General features: G+C 40.0%; 2 protein-coding genes and 1 pseudogene across 2 annotated transcripts; 1 reads left to right on the top strand and 2 right to left on the bottom strand.

Moving 5' to 3' along the window:
- Positions 1-658: 658 nt before the first annotated feature.
- LOC140928514 (uncharacterized) lies at positions 659-9,372 on the top strand. The gene is made up of 7 exons (XM_073378273.1): positions 659-774; positions 2,488-2,868; positions 4,755-4,873; positions 5,919-6,075; positions 6,994-7,104; positions 7,654-7,768; positions 8,853-9,372. Exons 1-7 carry the CDS (start codon positions 690-692, stop codon positions 9,088-9,090), a joined length of 1,206 nt encoding a protein of 401 aa, XP_073234374.1. The 5' UTR covers positions 659-689; the 3' UTR covers positions 9,091-9,372.
- Positions 9,373-11,928: 2,556 nt separating this feature from the next.
- On the bottom strand, positions 11,929-12,942 carry LOC140926126 (flagellin B-like). The gene has a single exon (XM_073375919.1). It carries the CDS (start codon positions 12,940-12,942, stop codon positions 11,929-11,931), a length of 1,014 nt encoding a protein of 337 aa, XP_073232020.1.
- Positions 12,943-14,163: 1,221 nt separating this feature from the next.
- LOC140926127 (substance-P receptor-like) lies at positions 14,164-15,442 on the bottom strand (annotated as a pseudogene).
- Between the last annotated feature and the right edge of the window lie 4,643 nt (positions 15,443-20,085).

Here is a 20,085-nt window from a genome sequence, read left to right on the forward strand (position 1 = left end):
CTCATTACAGGACGAGATGGTTATCACAGAGGAGCTGTTGTAAGAGTGCGTAGTGGAGATCGAGTCGTGGAAATGACAAGACCCCTAAATAGACTTTACCCTGTAGAAGTCGAATCACAAGTGCGGGAAGAGCGCCAGAACAGAACCACTGATTTCCCTATTACCTTCGTGGGAAATGCTGAACAGGAACATGTTAGTGAACATTAACATTAAGTCAAAGAACAGCAACTCTTTTTCTTTCATTTGTTATTTTATTCGTTTCGTTGTTGATTGACCTGTGTCAATCAAGGCGGGGAGTGTGTTAGAAATTATTGCGTCATTGTGGCGGGAAAACTCGTCACGTGATCTGAAAACTGAGCTCTGCATGAGAGTCTTAGAACTGTGTAGTCGTTCGGAGTCGTGGAGCTGATCGAGTGTGTGGATTGAGTGTAGATCATCGAATTTTTACGCGGATTAATGTCGATGAATCCTTTAAGTGTAGAACAGAGTACAGAATTCTAAAATATGAACATGTGAAGAAATATGCTTTAATGGAGTGAAGAATTAAAGCTACAGAGAACTGATTATATATTCAACATTTGGTTACACGCTCGTTTCACCTCCCAACCTTTATCCGCCCTGGTGGATATGTTAAATACCGCATGGTAATTTACATTGATTTTTGTACCAGATGCTTTTTGTAAACAGTGATGGCTGCAGATTCTCACCGTTGCCTTCCGTTCGCTGTATTTCCTGCAATTGCCGTTTTCCTTTACCTGCCTCATTTGACAATAGGTAAGCCAGATGATTTGTTTCTCTCTTTCGATTTGATTCGATTACTTAATTGTTCCAGCTGAAACAGAATCTTCATCGATCTACCAGCCATTAAGGTATTGCCGATAGCTCATCTGCATCCAGCTGTGCCGGCGCTAAGGGTTTTTTGAAACTTATTATAGGGACTTATCATAAACGCTCCCGAAATCTCGACGTATTGAATTTCTATAAAACAAATAATCTTTATCAAGAAAGGCTCTTCACTTAAAAAACCAAACATCGGAAGACACTGCAGCGTTCCCTGCAGTTGTTGTTCACACAGTTTAAAGTTAAATTATTACTTTATGAATATGTTTTCACTCCTTATCTCTACTAGCTTGTATTATTTCTTTCACCGTCTTTTCTTTAATTTGGTGTTTTAGTCATCTTTGAGCGTTATGCAATTTTTTTTTTCAAATAAAAATTTATGCATCAATGTATTTTCATTTCGATCCATCGCCTCGACACCGTTTTATACGGAACGGCGCCTGTAGATCTGTGTCCGTGTAATGTCTTCTTGTAACGCTTTCTTGGTGGCACTTTTAATCGAAATTCTGCCCGTTCATTCAGACTTACACTGATTCTTCAAATTACGAAATTTGAAAGCAAAGCGAGTTCCATCTATGCGTATTAATTTATTCAAATACGCAGTCATTTCATGTTTATGTAATTTAACAAACGAATAGACGCATTTGATTGATGGATCATTAAATTTAACAACAAATGTTCCGAAAATTCTAGATCCTAAATCATTTTGCGCACAGATATTTTCCAAAAATTGTCGTTGAGTGCAGCGCCGTAGCTAGTATGAGGCCAACCGAGGCACTCGCCTCGGTAAAATTTTGACGAATTTCGCCGATCATTTTTATTTTACATAAGCGATCATCGGATATTTTTAACGCATCATGATATTACAAAGAATTCAGCAATTCAGTCAATATACTATGAAAAAATTACCATATCATCGATCTCAAGGGGCTACGTACGTTAACTCAAATTTTTTTTGAACAAATACTGATCAAAACCATTGGCGAGGTTAACGGTCACCCAGATTATGTAGCTTGTTTCTGATTATTGCTTTTTAAATTCCACTTAAATTAACTCGAAAAAAAGTTACCGAAAGGCCCAGAAAACGCTGCAAATCGCATTTCCGAGAGACTAAAGTTCAAAATTTCTCGGGGGGGAGGGGGGGCATGCCCCCGAACCCCCCTAGCAACTCCCGCCTGCCTCGGTTGGCCGTTTGGTCTGGCTACGGCACTGGTTGAGTGCCCCTGATCTGGTAGGGTTTTTGTGCCGTTTTGGTCTGCTTAATTGCCCATTGCCCAGTGCCCATTTGGGTCTGGAATTGGGTATAGTTTTTGAGGGAACTAGGGGAGTGTATGAACGTATTTATTGTTTCAACTCCAAATGAGTAAGTAAGAAAGAGAAATATGTGAATTCAATATGGACCTGAAAATTTTTTTGTTTACACTCTAATCTAAGTAATGATAGCAAAATTTCAGCCTAAAGGCCAGGTTTGAAAACGGGTATGGATTTTTGAGGTCTGGTCTGAAAACGGGTGTGGAAAATTACATTTTTTGGTCTGAAATAGGGTCAGGATTTGGAGAACCAGGCGGCACACGTACACCCCCACCAAGAATTCCCAGGAGTACCCCCCCGGAGTTTAATCCAAACCTAAATCATTCTTTATGGCAGGTCTTCATACCCCCTTGAACGTCAGAGCAGAAGCTGTAAATGGCAGCGACTTTCTTATTATTTCCTGGGATTACCAGTCGGATGCTAATTACAGTACCATCCACATTAGACGTTATATTGACACGCCTGGCTTGAAGGGCCACGATACAACCTCTGTTTCTCCAACAGTACCGTTTTGCATCAACCAAAGATGCAGCTACTGCATTTTTGATAACAGTAAACCCCAGCTCTCCTGTCATAGTTTTAATCCAGGATACAAGACTTCTGTTGGAATCAGATTGGAATTTGAATTGGTCAGTTACAAAGTAGGAGCCTGTCGGACCAATGAAACAAGTAGCTGCCTTGAAAACGCGTGGCAAAATTTCACCTTCCCGCCAGGACGTAAGTGAAACTGAAACATTAAAGACTTACCAGTTTTATTCCAGTGCACTGGAACCCTGTTAATACGACCACCTTCAGGCCATAGAAATTTGGTCGTATTAATGTGGTGGTTGTATTAACGAGGTAGGGTCATATGATGGTACAACAAACTTTCAACATGTACTGCACATGAATACTTTTTTGCAGGCAGTAAATGTTACAAGCGCAATTTATTGCAACTAAACAATGTATGAACTAAACAAAACCAAGTACAATATGTAATGCGAAACAACAATGATGTCATTCACTTCCTTAACAGGATGTGGCCCCTTGTGAAATGTCCTGAGGAGCTGTTCTCTCTATTGTAGCTTACAACATGTTACACTTTAGAAAGTTGAAATAGTTTTGAAAATGTCTGTGAGCTTTGTTTGTAGCAGTTTGTCTAGAGAATTTGAAACATCATGCAAGCTAGATATTGCCTCCCTATACGAAGCATGAAATTTGCTGGAGGTTCATTGATTTCATCCTTACTAACCCCTCTTTCACCAGCATCAGTCTTATTAACAGGGTAATTTTATACAAGGAAATAAGCACTGAGGACTCCAAAAGGTGGCCTTTGGTTGCAATAATGGGGTGATCGGATTAATAAGGTTTTGAAATGAGAGAATGTGTGGGCTTTTGTTTGGGCCACAAAAAAAAAGTGGTCATAATAGAGGGGTGAGTTGGGTGGTCGTATGGTGGGGTTCCATTCTAGCTCCAATAAAAATGAAAAACCTCTGGTGAAGGGAGGAGGTCTTTTTTGTTTATTCATTCATTTCATTCATTCAATTTATTGGTTTATTCAGATATTTATAATTTTATTTTCTCACTGCCCACAAATAGCAAAGGCTATATTGTCTACATGGGCAGTGTCTATTTAAAACAAAAGACACACTAATGGTATTATATTAAATTATCAGGTCAACAAAAGTTATTTAAGCTTATATAAAATATATTAGGTTGTACTGGGATTTGAATATGACTTTCGAGTCACTACTAGTGCAGAGCTCAATAACACATGTCTGCACAGTACCAAAACATGCACAGTATACCCTTGTAACAGCTGTTCAACCCTTGTTAAGTGATTGTTATTAATATCAGAAAAAACAGAATATTATATAGTAGGGGCTCTTCCAGATAACCCCACAAGGTTTTGTTGAGAGCTACAGCTTCACTAACAACATTCATTATAACAACACAATAATGCAATAGTTATATTATTTTAAATCTGTGTTTATGGGTCAAAATTAAATTCAGGTTAAAATTTTTTAACCTTGATTGATTCTCTATTTCCATTGTCTCCTAACCCTAATTATTTAAGAATTAGGGCTTGGAGACAAAGGAAATGAAGAATCAACGTAGGGTGAAAAAAATTAACTTGAATTTAATTTTGACCTGTAACATATACCTGGGGCGGAAAAAAAAATTGTTAATTGCCAACAACTTTTACTTCATTGGATAATGCTAATCATTCCCTTGTCAAGATATATGCGTTACTGACCGATGGCTGGATTTTGGCCAAGGTCTTTTTTGCGTTTGAATGAACCGAGGCAAAGTCGAGGCCAATAAAAACACAAAAAAATTAAGAGGCTAATAACCAGTCACCTTGACCGAACAAGCTTAGTAAATAAGGATTTATTATATGGCCAAAGAGAGAATTTTTTTCTTGCGGGATTCCGAACGGACAGGATGGGCTCACCTTGCCCGCTCGTGTAGCCAATCAGAATACAGGATTCGCTACATCTCGCCCCCGCGCGGATCAGCTACGAATAACCCTTCACTGGAAACTGTTTAACTTAAAACTCAAAAAATCCTTAAAACGTCAAAAATTCCAATTCATATCTAAATCCTATTCTTGTTTTATTTAGCGCCTACTGCGGTTAAAGCCCGGGCTTTGTCATCAAAATCTGTTGAAGTCACTTGGAGTGCACCCAGACAGACTAAAGGGACAATTGAGGCCTATACTGTGTACTATAAAGCACGTGATGTAAGTAGACTGACTGTAAAGAGAATTCATGAACAGACTAACATTAGTAAGGATTTAGACATCAATAATGAGAAAATTTTAAGTGTGAGCGATGCCTTTCTTAAAAGCACCTTACTAGGGCGGGGTAAGTTGTGAAGGGTCTGCCTTTAAGTTGCAAGCACTTCGATCTTTGTCTCAGGCCTGAATGTAGCTTTGATCGATCTCAGTTTTTCTGAGTTAAATTACGTTTGTTTTGCCTCAGCCGTTGAATTATTATTTTTACCTTCCTAGCGATTTACTCACTTTTTATCACGCAGAGTTTGATTGTTTAAACAAGTTTAAACTAAAATATGTCCGAAGTCCGAACGTTACCTTGTAACCAGAAAGCAGGCAGCGGGGCCGAGTGGGGCTCGTAATCCGGTCGTCCCGGGTTCGAGACTCGCTCGCTAGATTGTTTCTCGGTTTTCCTGAATCGGCCACGTTCGATATATGACTATATTAAAATTTTAACATGACTCTTGGGCTTTAGGAACAAAATTGTAAAATTTTCACGAGTACAATTTTTCGCAATTCCCAGAAGAAAAAGTATAACGAAAACCAAACCAAATACAGAAATATGACAAGAAGTGACAATTTTATATCGAATGGGAACACTTGTAAATTGATGGTTTGCACGTGACGTCGACCATGGCGGTCATAGTGGTGGTCAAGAACAAAAGCATTTCTCTCCTTTGCGAACTAAACTCTTTTTTCATGTAAATTGTTCCAGAAAAATTCCATTGCATTGACCCCCAGCATGGTCGCCTTGTCACGTGGTTGTAAACCAAGAAAATAGCCAACTGGTTGCCTCGTGCAAGTTGGAGTTTTAAAGTCCTGTTGTGGCTGATTTATTTGTTTCCAATCATTTGAGTGGAGTTCCTGTAAATAAGCTGGAAAGCGCTGTAAACAAAAAAACTTTGCAATGTGTGCAGTGCAATGCATAAAGATGCGTTGTATAGCCACTTCAATGCCGAAGATGCACAAGTCCCTGTTGCATACTTAATGAGCGGTTGTTGTCTTTTGTCAGAGTCAAGAGCAATACAAGAGATTTCCAACTGACCTACACAACGAGAAAAAGGCAATACTCACCAGTTTACAGCCCAGTACAAATTACACGATCTGGGTGGTTGCCTCAGCTGGAAATAAGCCAGGAGACATGTCTAATACAACAACCGTCACCACCTGTACGTTTTGTTAAAATATGTAACTCTTAGCCTACGCCACAGACGAAACTAAACTCTGGTGAAAGCCGTCTGCAGAACAGCCAGGAAATCCTTGTTCTAGGCCCCAACCTGTGTACCAGGATTTGAGTACACACCATGATTGGCCTTTTAAAAAAGCCATTGTCAGTTTGCCAATCAGGTTGAAACGGAATTCGAAGTGCACTTCCGGTAATTCGTTGAGTCCGTTAGGGGGCCCAGAACAAGGATTTCGGCACTACTTCGCAGACGTTACTTACCGAGGTTAAATTACGTCTGCGACGTAGGCTAGGTAACTCTTTGCCTCACGCCTTTTCAACTAAACATACCTTTTGACATCCTCCATGACGTAGGGACGGAGTAACGAGTGAAGTGGTTGACCCAAGACTTTTCCTCGCGCCTTCGTACTCTGCACAGGATTAAATTCCTGCACACAGGGACCCGGTGCCTACCTTGTACTCGGGCACCTGGCACCGTGCCCGACTGCCTCCACCTCAGGCGCTTCTTTTTTCGCACAGAGACAAAAGCAAGACGCGAGTGTTACGCAAATGACTGGTGACGAAGCGCAAGGGGCCATGGGATGGAGAGAGAAGGAATTCTCATACGTTTTCTCTTTCCCGCCTTCCTTTGCGCGCAAAAATTTCATCGAAAGAGTACTGTTTCTGGTTGCGAGGCAGGAATTCTTGGGTGGGTACTTGAAAAACGGCCGTTTTTTCACAGTAATGTCCAACGAGTTAATTCCGTACTTAGGCACCCTGAGTGTGAACGCTATGCCAGATTCGAGCAGTGATTTTGAACGATAGTCGACACTACCATTACCTTATTGCCCAAGTACGCCATAATAAATTAATGACAGTGCACAATACCTCCGTCTGCTTTAACGGATTTATGCATTTATCTTAGATGAGCACGAGTGTGTTTCAAGTCCCTGTCATCATAATAGTCAGTGTGAACTAGTCCGTGACTCTTTCCAGTGTGTTTGTCCAGAGGGATGGGAAGGAAAGGAATGTAAAAGTAAGTGATGATAAAATTCCATTTAATATTGATGATAATTGTGATGATAATGATGATGATGATTATGATTATGTTGATGATGATGACGATGTCGTTATTGTTGATGATGATGATGTTGATGATGATGATGATGATGATGATAATGTTATAATGTTAGTATTTGTTATCTGAGAAATTTCAATTTGATTAGCCTATAGCAGTTGTATTTCAGCTCAATTTGGAATACTGCCCCGTCGTGAAGTTAAGAGGAAGCTTGTGTAATAACGACAGCGACAAGGGTAAAAACATCACCAAAAATGTGAGCAATTGTATCTTTGAAACTTCATCGTGATTATTCCAACTCGCCCACTTGGCCCGCGATAACTCCTGGAGTTGAATTCCGTATCCACGTCCAGAAATAGTACAATTTTACATCGTAGTCATGTAGAAACGGCAAAGCAAAGAGGAAAAAGTGTGGTACACGGGCCGAGTTGCTGTTTTGCTAGATCCACTTCCTTTAGTAGTATCTGCGCGCGACTTAAGTGTTGGTATTGTTGTGTTATTTTTTAGAGCCGAAGAAATACTCAGTCTACCCTAACAGCTGTCTGAAATTTGATGGATATATCTCCTTTGAGAGCAACCTAACTTTGTTTTCCTGTTTTGAGAAGTGCAACAAGGATTCCAAGTAATTTTTTGATACTTACTTTTCCGCATTAAATTTTTTTGTCATCAAAGAGCCTAATAAATCAAAGAGGTCATGATAACTTAAGTATGAATTATGTTAATATTTCAACAACTTCCATGCTTTGCTGCTTGGCTATTTTTGCTGGTTTTTCCATCAGCGAAATTGACGTGGTCAAAACTGGCTAGAACAGTTTGTGTAGAGGCAACTTTAAAAGTTCTTGGACTAAACAATGCGCGCCTTTTTCTCTCCTGAAACTATTATTACTTTTTTACTTTTTTCTTTGACCTTAGTAGCTTGCGAACCGCAGACTTATTTCCGTTTGTCGCTTCTCTCCCTCCGAAAAATAACGCCTGCGAACCCGAGCGGCAAAACGATTTCCGTGAACGTTATTTTTCAGAGGGAGAGAAGCGACGACCGGAAATACGTCTGCGGTTCGCAAGCTATGACCTAAGCTGATCAGTTTTATGCATTAATTGTGCTTGGGTGGTTAATTTCTTTTTATCTAAATCTTGAAAATATTTGCCTTACATATTTTTGTCACAGTAAGGTAAAATACGGAATATGGCAAGGTAAGACCACATCAATGTAGACGTTTTGGAAAACGTCGTTTAAAGCTTCTGAGGAAGAGCCAAGTGTTCCGGATATTTTCAGTTCGACAACCTTGTTCAAATTTTGATCTTGAGTGGCTGAAATAGGGCCCCAGTATGATATTCCATCTGGAAAGAGCATGCAAACAAACAAGCAAATAAGAACAACAAACAAAACAAAACAAAGCTTTTGACTTGAAGCTTTCAAGGGCTTATTCCGACCCCAAAAGTCATGGAAAAAAATACAGTTTTTTGTCAAATAGTTGATATATTGAGATAGCTAACTTCTGGTTAACCATCTATTGTGTTACCCAAATATAGATAGGTTTTTTTACAAGTCCAAACAGACTGTGAGCCTGAATTTCAGCTAAGAGTCTTAGGTGGAAGGACAGCTCCGAAGCGGGTACGCGAGACACCCCTTCCTTGGTATTCAGCAATCTTAATAAGGTAAATTGCGTTTCTAAGGTTTTTCTGAGATTTTCTACTCTTCGTTTTAGCTGCAAGTCGTTTGACTATGGTCGAGGATACAACAAGCACGGCTCATTCCAAAGTGACCTGTACACGAAGGATGTCGGCCAGTGCAAACGTTGGAGTGTCGGCAAATCTAAGTACGGGATAGAATCGTGTCCTTTCGACTACTTTGAGAAGGAAGAAACGTCGAGGGGCAGCATGACAACGGTCGCACAATTTATCGTTTTAGTAAGCTTGTCAGGGGTGATGTCTGTGATGTTTTAACATTCGGAAGGAAACACCATCATGTTTCTGGGATCTGCATTCTGCCCTGCCAGTAGGATTTTGGATTTTATCTTCCTTTTGACGGTACCTTAAGAAACGTTTACACACCGGGTGATTTTATCGCGTGACAAGAGCACCCGTGTAACATTGAACCTGATATCACATCCCTGTATAAGGTGGCAAGACGTTTAAGTTCTGATTTTCCACCCATACAAACATGTATTTGTTATCCTTTACCAGTCCCATGCACCATAACGAGATTAAAAGCTTCAACGACTTGTGGATTTAGGCTTTGCTGCAAAATCCGGATTTTTTTAGGATTTTTAGAGATTTTGTGGAATATTTTCAAGATTTTACGGTTCTTGTCACAAGACTAAGCCTGAAACTTGAAAACGTTTCCTCACAAGCGAGCCAAAGCATTAAGGTAGTGCTGAGCGGGCGATTTTATCATTAATTCAGCATTTCTTACATCTCTGTAAGGTCAAAATTGATGCTCTAAATAACTCACCTTATTATATGGCTGAGTCTGTTTTGGCCATGCGATTGGTCAATTTGCGGTCCGTAACTTGCTAAACCGACCAAAAGTTTTGAAGAAAATGCTCATTTCGGAGCTCTAAATCTCTTTGCCTGGGAAAAAATGTTTAAATAAAGTTATAAGACGCCTGTAAACCTTGAGGATTTGGATGTTGACTTTGGCCTTCAACATTTTAAACTGTGTTTATTTGTGAACGAAGGCGATGAAGAAACTAACTCGTAATCTTATCGAAGAGGATTCTAGTCAGTGTTTGAAAATTTTATCGTAGTACACAGTTAAAAAGACAAAAATCGACTGGCAGAGATTCGAGATGTTTTGCCTAAGAGAATTTGAGTAATTCCCGCAACAAATATGATAACAAACATACCTGCAGCCGATCATCTTGACAAGCTTGTTTGCCATTTGCAGTGTTTTTCCAAAGACCAACGAAAGAAAGATAGAAGCGAGTTCGAGCCTTTTTTCAATAATGTCCAGTTTTCAAAAGACTCCAGCGTCACATTAACGAGTGAATACTTGCAGTACTCTTAGTTTCCACCGAATAAACTTTGAAATATGTATGTAAACCCTAAGGACTGGGATGTTGACTTTGGCTTTCCAAATTTTAACCTAGCTTTGTTTTAATGAGAACGAAGCTGTTGTAGAAACTGAATCGTAACCTTACCGAGAAATCACAACTGAAGACGAGAATGAACTGGCAGAAAGAGAGGTTTTCCCAAAAACAATTAAGGAGCGAATCCTTTGTCAATGACAACAAACTTACCTTGAAAAGCTTCTATGCCTTTTGCAGTGTTTTTTCACAAGGACAAACGGAGGAAAGATGGAAACGACTTCTAGACACACACAGTGTCCGGTTTCCAAAATACTCCAGCGTTACATTAAAGAGCTAAAACTTACAGTGCTCTTAGTTTTGACCGAATAAACTTTTTTAACATGGCGAATTTGTTTTTACTTTCTAGGAAAGCCTTTGTTATGTGCTATTGTTTTTGTGCGCCAATAAAAACTTTCTTTTTTGACACCTGTCAAATGACTGTCAAGTCGTGCGTCCTGCACTTGTTTCCGGTCCCCCAAACAGGAAGAAGCCATATAATAAACATCTTATTAGCCTCGTTTTTTCGGTCTGTACTGTAAATTACGAATCCTCGTTTTAAAATACGAGATTATCTTTTGAAGACTTTTAGGAGTGTTTATGTAGTTTTGGAGGTGAAACCGGTGACTTGTAGAAACATTTCGGAGACATTCCGGAAAGATTTTTGGCCATTTTTAGGGATTTTCTTAGATAAGCCGCCTATTTAGCGGAAAAATCACCCCCTTGTCATGTGAAAGAGGGCAAACAGACCATACCTTCCTGTTCATCTGTTTTGTTTTCGTTTCTGCTTATTTTTTGTTTATCTGCTAAGGTCGAGGTTTAATAAGTACCTTAGCTTAGACGAGCCACAAGCTTTGCGCAAACCTGGGATATGTAAAGAATCTTAGCTTGGTATCGATCTTCTATTCTACTTTGCAATCTGACACATACCCCAATCATCAATCGACTAAGAAACAATTGTCAACAATCTTTAAACAACAACTTAAATACCTTTATCTTCAACTTGAATTTCAAAATGAAAAATATGTTTTAGATGGTTGAACAATATGGCAAAAGAGCAACTGGTCAAAAAGTAACTAGTCACATTCTAGTAAAAAAGAAAAAAACCCTTGTCACCACTTAGGGTTCATAGAATTGAAGATATCTTTAACACGGAAGGTCACTGGAGACAGACGTTTTCGCACCTAATTGTTGACTTCGGTTACCTCGTTTTTCATCATCTGATATATTTCGTCTCGTCAAACTTCTTCCCTGCACACTTAAGCCGGTTTATAGTCACGTTATTTTAAGCAATTGAAAAAATGATTATCACGGCTGTACCTTCTCTGACGAAAACAAGCTCTACTTCCGCATCCATATTGTTGGAAAAACATCCGCTTCATCCACTGAATATGTTTATCGTCTAGAAACTTTCATCATTTTCCGAGAATTGTTAAATTACTGCGGCCATCTGGGCATTCTCGAACGATGACTTTGCTCGCCTTTTTTAGAAACATGAGTTATTTAGTCTTAGTAGGTGTATGCAAAAGAATTTCCTGTCATTTAGAAACAACACCACTATGAAAACGCTCTGCTGATACTACAAACAAACATTTTAACCTTCTAATTGATAATTTTGTACCGAAATTGTGTCGCTCAGTTTTTCCTTGTCACTAATTTGTAAAATCTTGTGCTTTAAACTCTCCTTTTAATTCAGTAGAGGATGTCGTTGTATCACTCAGTGTAATAAGCTAAGAACTGAAGACGGCGACTGTCTCGCTTGCGCCAGAACCATAGCTGCCGCTCGCGCCAACATCTGCGACTTCGTCAAATCAGTCGATTCTCTCGCCGCAGCGATGTCCGCGATCCGATCTTCAGCCGTAGCTACCTGCTTGTCTATGCTCCCTAGACTGTTAATCACATGGACCAAAGGTTGTCGCTGTCTCAGTGCACCTAAAGCAGCTCGTTGGCAATCTACGGCTTCAAGTGCGCCGTCATCAATAACGGCCATCGCTTGTTGAGCGCCACCCGTAGAAGTCAAATCAGAGTCTTCAATGGTGACGTCCCTCGCTGCACCAAAGCCGATTTCAGTTCCCAGATTACCGCCAATAGTGATTTCGCCTTTTACTTTATGTGTAGAGGCGAATATCTGCAGCTTTCCGTCTTCGCCAACAAATGCTTGCACATCATCAGGTTGAGCAGTGATGTATGTTGCGACGTTTTCAAGGTGATCACCTTGTTTAGTTTGGAGGGTAATCGATGTCGCTTCACCATGCTTGTTGATGTAGTGGAGCGATAAGTTGGTACTAGTTGTCACAACCCAATCCGGCGACACAGCGTTCTCCGCAACGTACTTCTTTCCACCCAGTTCCACCGAATCAGCGCGTATGTTTCCTAGAGTTATCACCACTGTCTCATCGGAACTCTCGCCGATTTGGAATGACTGGCTTCCGAAGGAACCGTTCAGGAGCGTCTTACCACCGAAAGACGTGGTTTCCGCGATACGGTTAAGCTCACTACAAAGAGCAGTGAACTCCTCTTGAATTGCAGCTCGAACAGAATGAGCGTTGTTCACGTTAGATGCTTGCAGCGCCAGATCACGCATACGTTGAAGAATGTTTGTAGCCTCGTCCACTGCATCAGCAGCTACCCGAACTACGGAAATCAGGTCGCTAACATTTCTCGACGGTTCGTCTAAACTGTGTGAGAAACGAGTGGCCAGCCGAGGTTCACTTTGAATGTGAATGCGCATTTTAACTAAAATTATTTCAGTTTGATGTCTACAGGCAACTCAAAATAAGTCCCTCGATTCAAACACTGAAATTTCTTACGTGCGCATCGATAGTTATTTGATAATCCACTCGGGCGTGTCTAGCTAATGTTGACATAGACGAATCAGATGTGACATATGACGCAATCCTCGACCAATCAAAGCGGGCGAATTTTAAAATCACCTGAGTAACTTATGCTAAATATGATTATCGTTGTAATTAAAACTGTAAAGTAAAAGAAGCATTGTTTATTCAAAATCTTAATCCAGCTTTTGCTGTCAACACTAGCAGTGATTCTCTATTTTAGAATAGGGGTTGCTATATATATATCTAGAAGAATTTTTGAAATTGTGCCTCGAAAAGGTCCAGGATATTCGCACAGGAACTGGTGACTGCGGTGAGAATTTTCATGTTGGGCTTGCTGTCTTGGTTTGTCTCATCGTCAAGCTCAATCCCTGAGCTAACTTGCCGTGGGGTGGAAAGGGGCCTCCATGTCAATCCCTGCGGGGGAGAGGGTGTTGCAAAAGCGTGGTATGGTCAGTTAGTGTCTCTGGAGAATCAGTTCACTGATCATGTGTCTGCTTTAAGTTTGTCATGGCAAATTCTTTACATGTTTCAGGCCGATTGGCCAATAAAAGGATTCCCCTCACCAAAGTACTCGGCTGCGAGGCCGTGTCAGGTCAGGGGGGTGATGTGGCCTTAAATACTGCTTAGGGCTATCTTAAGTCCCGAGCTACCTCTGTCATGTAGAGCCTCGATGTATTTTTGATGGACTTGAATATTTCTTTGCTAATCAGGAACCAAAGAGAGAGTCACCTTAGAAGGCTTATGAATAAGAGCTGAGTTCCTTACACTATTTACTTTGTTTAAGTCAAGTTAGGCTGGGTGACCTTGAGTTGCCAGCTGGTGCGGTTTTCATAAATTCGTTAAGGATATGAGCGCTATATAAATAAAGTTATTATTGTTATTATTCGGCTAGATATACACTGTTAATATTTTTCTTACTAGGGAGCTTAAGCAACCACTACGGCAACGGTAGCGAAAACGTCACCTTAAAAATGAACCCGCGCTGCTTCAAACTTTATCACGCTTATTCCATCTCGTTCAGTTCACGAAATGTTGGCGAATTTGCCTGGAGTTGAATTCTTAAGGACTATATAGAAGTTCAGGAAAAGAACTGCCCTTTCCTTCACAAAGTCGGATTACTCATCTCTTTCGTTCAAAGAACTTTGATTAATGTTACCTAAATCTACGGGGCTTAGAGGGCTAAGTGAGCTACGAGGGACTCTCGGCTCAGTCACGCTCTGAGGATAGGAAATCTCGCCCGTATTCCACGAGAAAAATCGCTTGAAACCCTGACGAAACTCGTCACTTGCAAGAGAGCAAATGAAAAAGTTTATCGATGAATTTATGATGACGGAAAAAACGCAAATATTGAAATAAACCCAGAGATATTTTTGTTGGGCAATTTCTTTCCAGTACAAAACAACGAGGCGAAAAACGTTCAAGGGAAGCATGGTGACAGCAAAAGCTATGACGACTGGAATTAGAAGCTTTTTTGCTTTGGAGTTTTGTCTTTCTCTTAGCCTTTCCCGATGTCTTTGTTCGTCGATCTCGCCGTAATCCTCTCTTATGGTTCTGTTGAACTTGCTGCTGGCACGAAGTTTCCGCGAAATGCTATGAAAGGTACCAACGACAATAGTCAGTGGCAGGACATAGCAGAAAACGGTCAAACTCATGAAGTAGGCTTGTCGCATCTCATCTCCATCTTCTTCGTTTGGCCATCTTTGAGTACAGTCACTTATGTTGAAATCTGGCCTGTAATCGAAGAAACCCATGACCACGTATTGTGGCACCGAAATGATCAGAAACGACAGAATCCAAACACAGACGACCATCCAACGCGCTGACTTGAACACGGTGGAACCGCGCTTGGGAAGTACTCCTCGGACTATGGCTCTATGACGATCAACAGCGATGAGAGTGATCGACCAAACCGACACGCCAAAAAATAAATCCGACAAGGGAAAGACGCACCGACAGAGAAAAACCCCCAGTGGCCAATGATACGGGTCTTGCTCCTTCACGATCGTTGACGGAAAAGAAATACGCAGGATGCCCAAATCTGCTACGGGGAGATTTCTTACAAAGTAGTTGATAATAGTGTGCATCTGTGGCTTAAAGGTTATTACAAGCTACACCGACAGAAGCGATAAAAACGTAGAGGGCCAGACGTAAGATCTGTGCCCATTACACCTCTTTGTAATAAGGCGACTGGAAATCGCTGCTGTCTCCCGCAACTGTTTGATTATCACTTAAATTCATCTCTTGTGTTAGGATCGCCTTTTCTCCAAGTGAAGTAAAAACACTTTTACACTTGGTCGTGCTGCTGTTCTTTTCCTTTTTCTCAAGTCTCGTGCAATCCAACACAGTTGTTACAGAAACCTTTACCAGCGGTTTAAGGTGTGTGCAAAATCCTTCTTTAGCTCAGTTCAGTCGTCAGTTCAGTTTCGTTCAACAATCCGTTGAATACCAAAAGTTGCTTTTCTGGTAGCGTGGCCGTCAACCTGTCCTGTCCTTGACACAATGAAAGCCTTGCGATAGCATTACGTACAATTACGTACAGTACGTCTTTTAAAATACCAATATGCCTTGCGGTTACAGGTACCGAAGAGCGCCTTTGGACTTAAATTAAGGCCTTACGCTGATAATGAAATTACCAAGCATGTAGTTTATTTTGTTTTTTAGTGCTTTGTATTCTAAAGATATTTATCAAGCCTTCTTTTGTTAACTGGAAATGCGAAAAATGTTGGGCAGTGACTTCTTCCGCACTCACATTGGTTAACATCCTGTATTTTAACCAAAAAACAGGCTTTAAATGCAGTTCAGTCTAACTGTTTCTTTTACATGATGTCAATACTATACAAATTTTCATCACAGAAAACTGAGTAACTGCAGCAGCATTTGGCCTGTCCATTTCTCCAGTTGATAATATACCAAGGTGGAGATGTGTATGCAGGTGACCATTTATCTTGCTTGCGTGTCTTGGTTTATTTCCCTCCTAGAGTCGCTCAGTTGTTGGTTTTTGGCGTTAATTCATTTTCACATTCATAACCGGTGGCGATATTAAGGCACTTTCGCTCTGACGACGTAGCAACAGGCAAAACACGGAACTGAAAAATATAAAACAAAAAAAAGGATCACGTATTGTGGTACATTGCTGGCTTCAGACGGTTTCATAGTATAAAGAGAAATGACAACCATGAAACGCTATGAGGTCCTGTGAGTAAATGAAGTTTGTTGGGGAAATTTTGATGATCCTTCCGCGAATTTTTTTCGCCAAACTTTATGTATGAGATTTTCAACTTTTTAAGTGCCTTCTAGAACAATTACATTAATTTAGCAATATTTTGTTTTATATCAACTTGTTTTAAAACAATGTTCGTTTTGGATCTCCGCTGGTGACGTCTGACAATCCCGATAGAGTGCAAGCTATCTCCATTTTAAAAGCAATTGCTGATACCTTTGAAACAATTGATTAAAAAGCATCGTGGCTTTGTCTTCCCCCTTATTTTGGAGAGATGAACTGACTTTCGCACTTGTTAACCGTTCTGTGCCCATTTCTGATATAGAAAAATTTTCAAGTTGCTGACGAATATAAAACACAGTAATAGCCGAATGAAGTTAAATTTTGTACAAGCCATGTATACATATTTTTTGAAAATTCAGAGACAATTTCATTGTTTTCAATTTCCAGTATGTAACTTCAATACTGTAATTGCTTTTGTCGAGGAAATATACTGAAGTCAGACAAGTTTTAGCAAGTTTGAAGTAATCTCACTCCGCGTTTGAACAAGGTTACCTTTTAATTTCAGAACTGTAAATTTTAATTTCCTTTTTTAAAACTTCGCCGTTTTTCCAGAAACGCGTTTCTTCAAGACCGTCTCTTTCATGATACAGAAAACTCTAAAGTTACAAGTCGGCATTCCTTTAAATTCGGCGCCGGAAAAGAGTTATAGGAGCGAAGGGTACTCAAAAAGTATTATACAAGGAAATGGAATTTCCGGCGTTTGAGTGGATACGAAGGACTGCTTACTTTTTGCACTCTGGTGACTATTACATGGAAAAACATTAGCCTGCGGGCAAGCTTTCCGGGACGCTCTCTGGCGTGGCGGGAAAAGGAGGGACAGCTTGCAACTACTTCTCTGGAACTAGAATTCCACCCTCAATTACCCTGTGGCTCCCCGTCGACTAAGCTGTCAGATTTCCGCCAATTAGCGCGTAGCGGAAACGAGTGTGAATGTGAACAAACAAGTGCCAAGGGTAATGACGTCATTACTAATGTCATATCCGCCAATCGGCATTTCGTATCGTCTTTTTCGATGCAGATATTCAAATTCTGGAGACGTAGTTGCAAGCTCTCCCTCCTTTTCCCGCCCCGCCGCCAGAGCGTCCCGAGAACTTGCTCGCAGGCTGTGTTGTACTGCGTAGAGGAGCCGAAACTGATGCGGTTTTGTGTTTTGATTTCACGCTGCACCTTTTGTCACATAATCCTACTGATGAGAATCAAAGGCTTTAGAACTAAAAAAAGGAAAGAAAAAGACGGTGGATTGCTCTAGCAACGACCAGCCGTATATTCCCGCCCTTCTTGGGAAAACAAAAGGAAAAGTCTTCAAATTTGTATTTAAGTGCTTGAAGGTTTCAAGAATATGTTTTAAGGAACTCATTCATTCATTCATTCTAATTACGCAGGAGACTCCCAAAACAAATGTTTTTGTGATCAGGCCCCGTGCTGAAGCTGCTAAGTGGGTGTTTAGCTATAGGGGAATGTCATGTAGAATGGCCTTTGAAAGCAAACTTAAAGATGAGTAAAATCTCAACTCCTTCAAATTTACTCTGATTTTGTCTCAAGAAGTTGTGGTAGCTCCTATTTAAAAAAAAATTCCACAGTCTCAGTCAAAATTGTTGGGAACCTGATCCGAAGGTTTTTTTTTTAAACGTCAAACACAAAGAACGTTTTTCGGAGCTGGAAGATGTAGTTTTTGCCCCTCTAATAAAAGTAACAAATTGTGCCACGGTATAATTTGAAAACACCGACGGAAATCATTTAATTAGAAAGACAACTTTCGCATTTTCCGCACCTTACCATGCAAATGTGGTAGTGGCAGGGTTTGTGTTTTAAACACGGTATTCAACGGGTTGAGCAGAAATGGTTTACCACAATAAGCTGGTCATTTTAAAAGGACGTTTCTATAGTGTTTGTTTTAAATTGTCCCAGCTATTTTTGTCTGGGATTGTAGTCACACAATTAAACTGAACAGGAAAATATCAAACTACTTCTACGGTCTAGTAAATGCGGTCGTTGTTGACGTGAAAGCTGCTCGCCATTTTAGGTTGTTGTACCCTAAATTCTGAATAGCCCTCTATATGTTCTAGGAACGATTATTGCCTTTTGTTTAAGCTAATTGCTTGTCTCTGATATTTATTTTCATGCAAAAACTTCATATTGGTCTTTGCTTTAGTTTGTTATCCGTGATGTTGGAACGATTTTGTTTAACCCGTGAAGGGTAGATTACTGCACAGTATTACACTCCTATTTTACTGTTTTCTTTTGTTTTCAGGCATCTGTTTGGAACTTATCGTTATATATATAGTGTTTCATGGGTTAAGCAAAAATCATTCTATGCGTAATAACCTCTGCACATGAGCGCCAAATAAATAGCCTACAAGGTCACACTAGAAATGCTTCAGTCTCAGTTGAGTTAAAAAAGGACTCAACATGCGTAGAAAGCCATCAAAATAATCCTTTTTTAAACAAAATGAAAAGCAGTAATGACCTGATTTTGGCCACCTTGAGGAGGCGATACACAAAACGAGGCTTGCCATTAACAATGTAGTGGTTTATTGATAAAAACAATAAAAGGCAGGTTCCCTAAGAAATGGTCTTCAAGTTGAATAGCCTGAAGTGAGTGGTCCTACTGGACTGAGGCTTAAAATTGCTTAAGAGCTACTACAAGAGGTCACCAAGCTGTATTCATCTTGACAAAAAAAGTAACACCTTTTTTCGAAACAACTAATAAGTTGTCTAATGTGAGAATATTCTAGTGCTTTTCTCTGTTCTAAGTTTTTCAACTGTAAACAGGTACGTAAACATTTATTCATTTGTTCGTAAAGAAACATTCAACGTTACTATAGAATTCAAATTAAATTACGGTAACCTATTTTCGTTGTACCCTTCCAAAATCGAATAACAGGTTCTATAAAACCTTAGAATGAATTGCTCTTGGAAATTTGTTGCGAGGTTTTTTATTTGTTCTTTAGGTTGTAAGGAGACGTCTACTTTTGACTGGACTTTTTTGGTTTTCAGTCAGTCAAAGTCTATTTATTGCTTCCCCGAATAGCCGTGAAGGCTGTCGCTTTCTTATGACGGACAATAACTGTTTTGTGTTCATTAGCCGAAAATTGGTTTTCGCCTTTAGCTTTATTCACGATTACTGAATAAGGCTGAATATAATATGAGGAAATATACAGGTTAAGAAAGATGGACAGCAGCCTCCTTGCTTAGCATTCCCAGTACATACATTGAGGTCAACAAAAAATTTCCCGTCCAGATAGGGGTTAGTGTTTTGTCCTTTTTAGCCGTCACTTGTAAATGAAGCATACACGAGCTAAAAACAACAAAACGGTCAAAGACTACTGGAAACAAGTTTGAAAAATAAGAAAGATGGCGGCCGAGTCTCGGAGAAATTTTTCTTTGCTTTCCAAGGCTTTTTCTGGAAATTTTCTTCGCGATTTCTACCCCTCAAGGGCTCAGCTTAAATTTAATGGAAAACAGAAACCCCAGTTTTTATCACATTCCTTGGTTTGAAAGACTGTGGTGGTACCGTTCGCAATTTCTGCAAACTTTGCATGGTTTTAATCCTTCCGTGAAAGTCCACGCACCTGAAAATCCATACAAAAATGGCGAGTTTTTGATGTGTTTCTATCGGGAAAAACCCAGTGAAATCCGATACTGAGCTGGCATTAATCGAAGGTATGCTCATGAATTTAATGTTTCTCGTTATTTATATTCCGGTGGTACTCTTTGAGAATTGGTTACGAGTAACTCACAGTCAAAGACGAGA

This window comes from Porites lutea, chromosome 2, assembly GCF_958299795.1.
Source record: "Porites lutea chromosome 2, jaPorLute2.1, whole genome shotgun sequence".
In the NCBI taxonomy this organism is placed as follows: Eukaryota; Metazoa; Cnidaria; class Anthozoa; order Scleractinia; family Poritidae; genus Porites; species Porites lutea.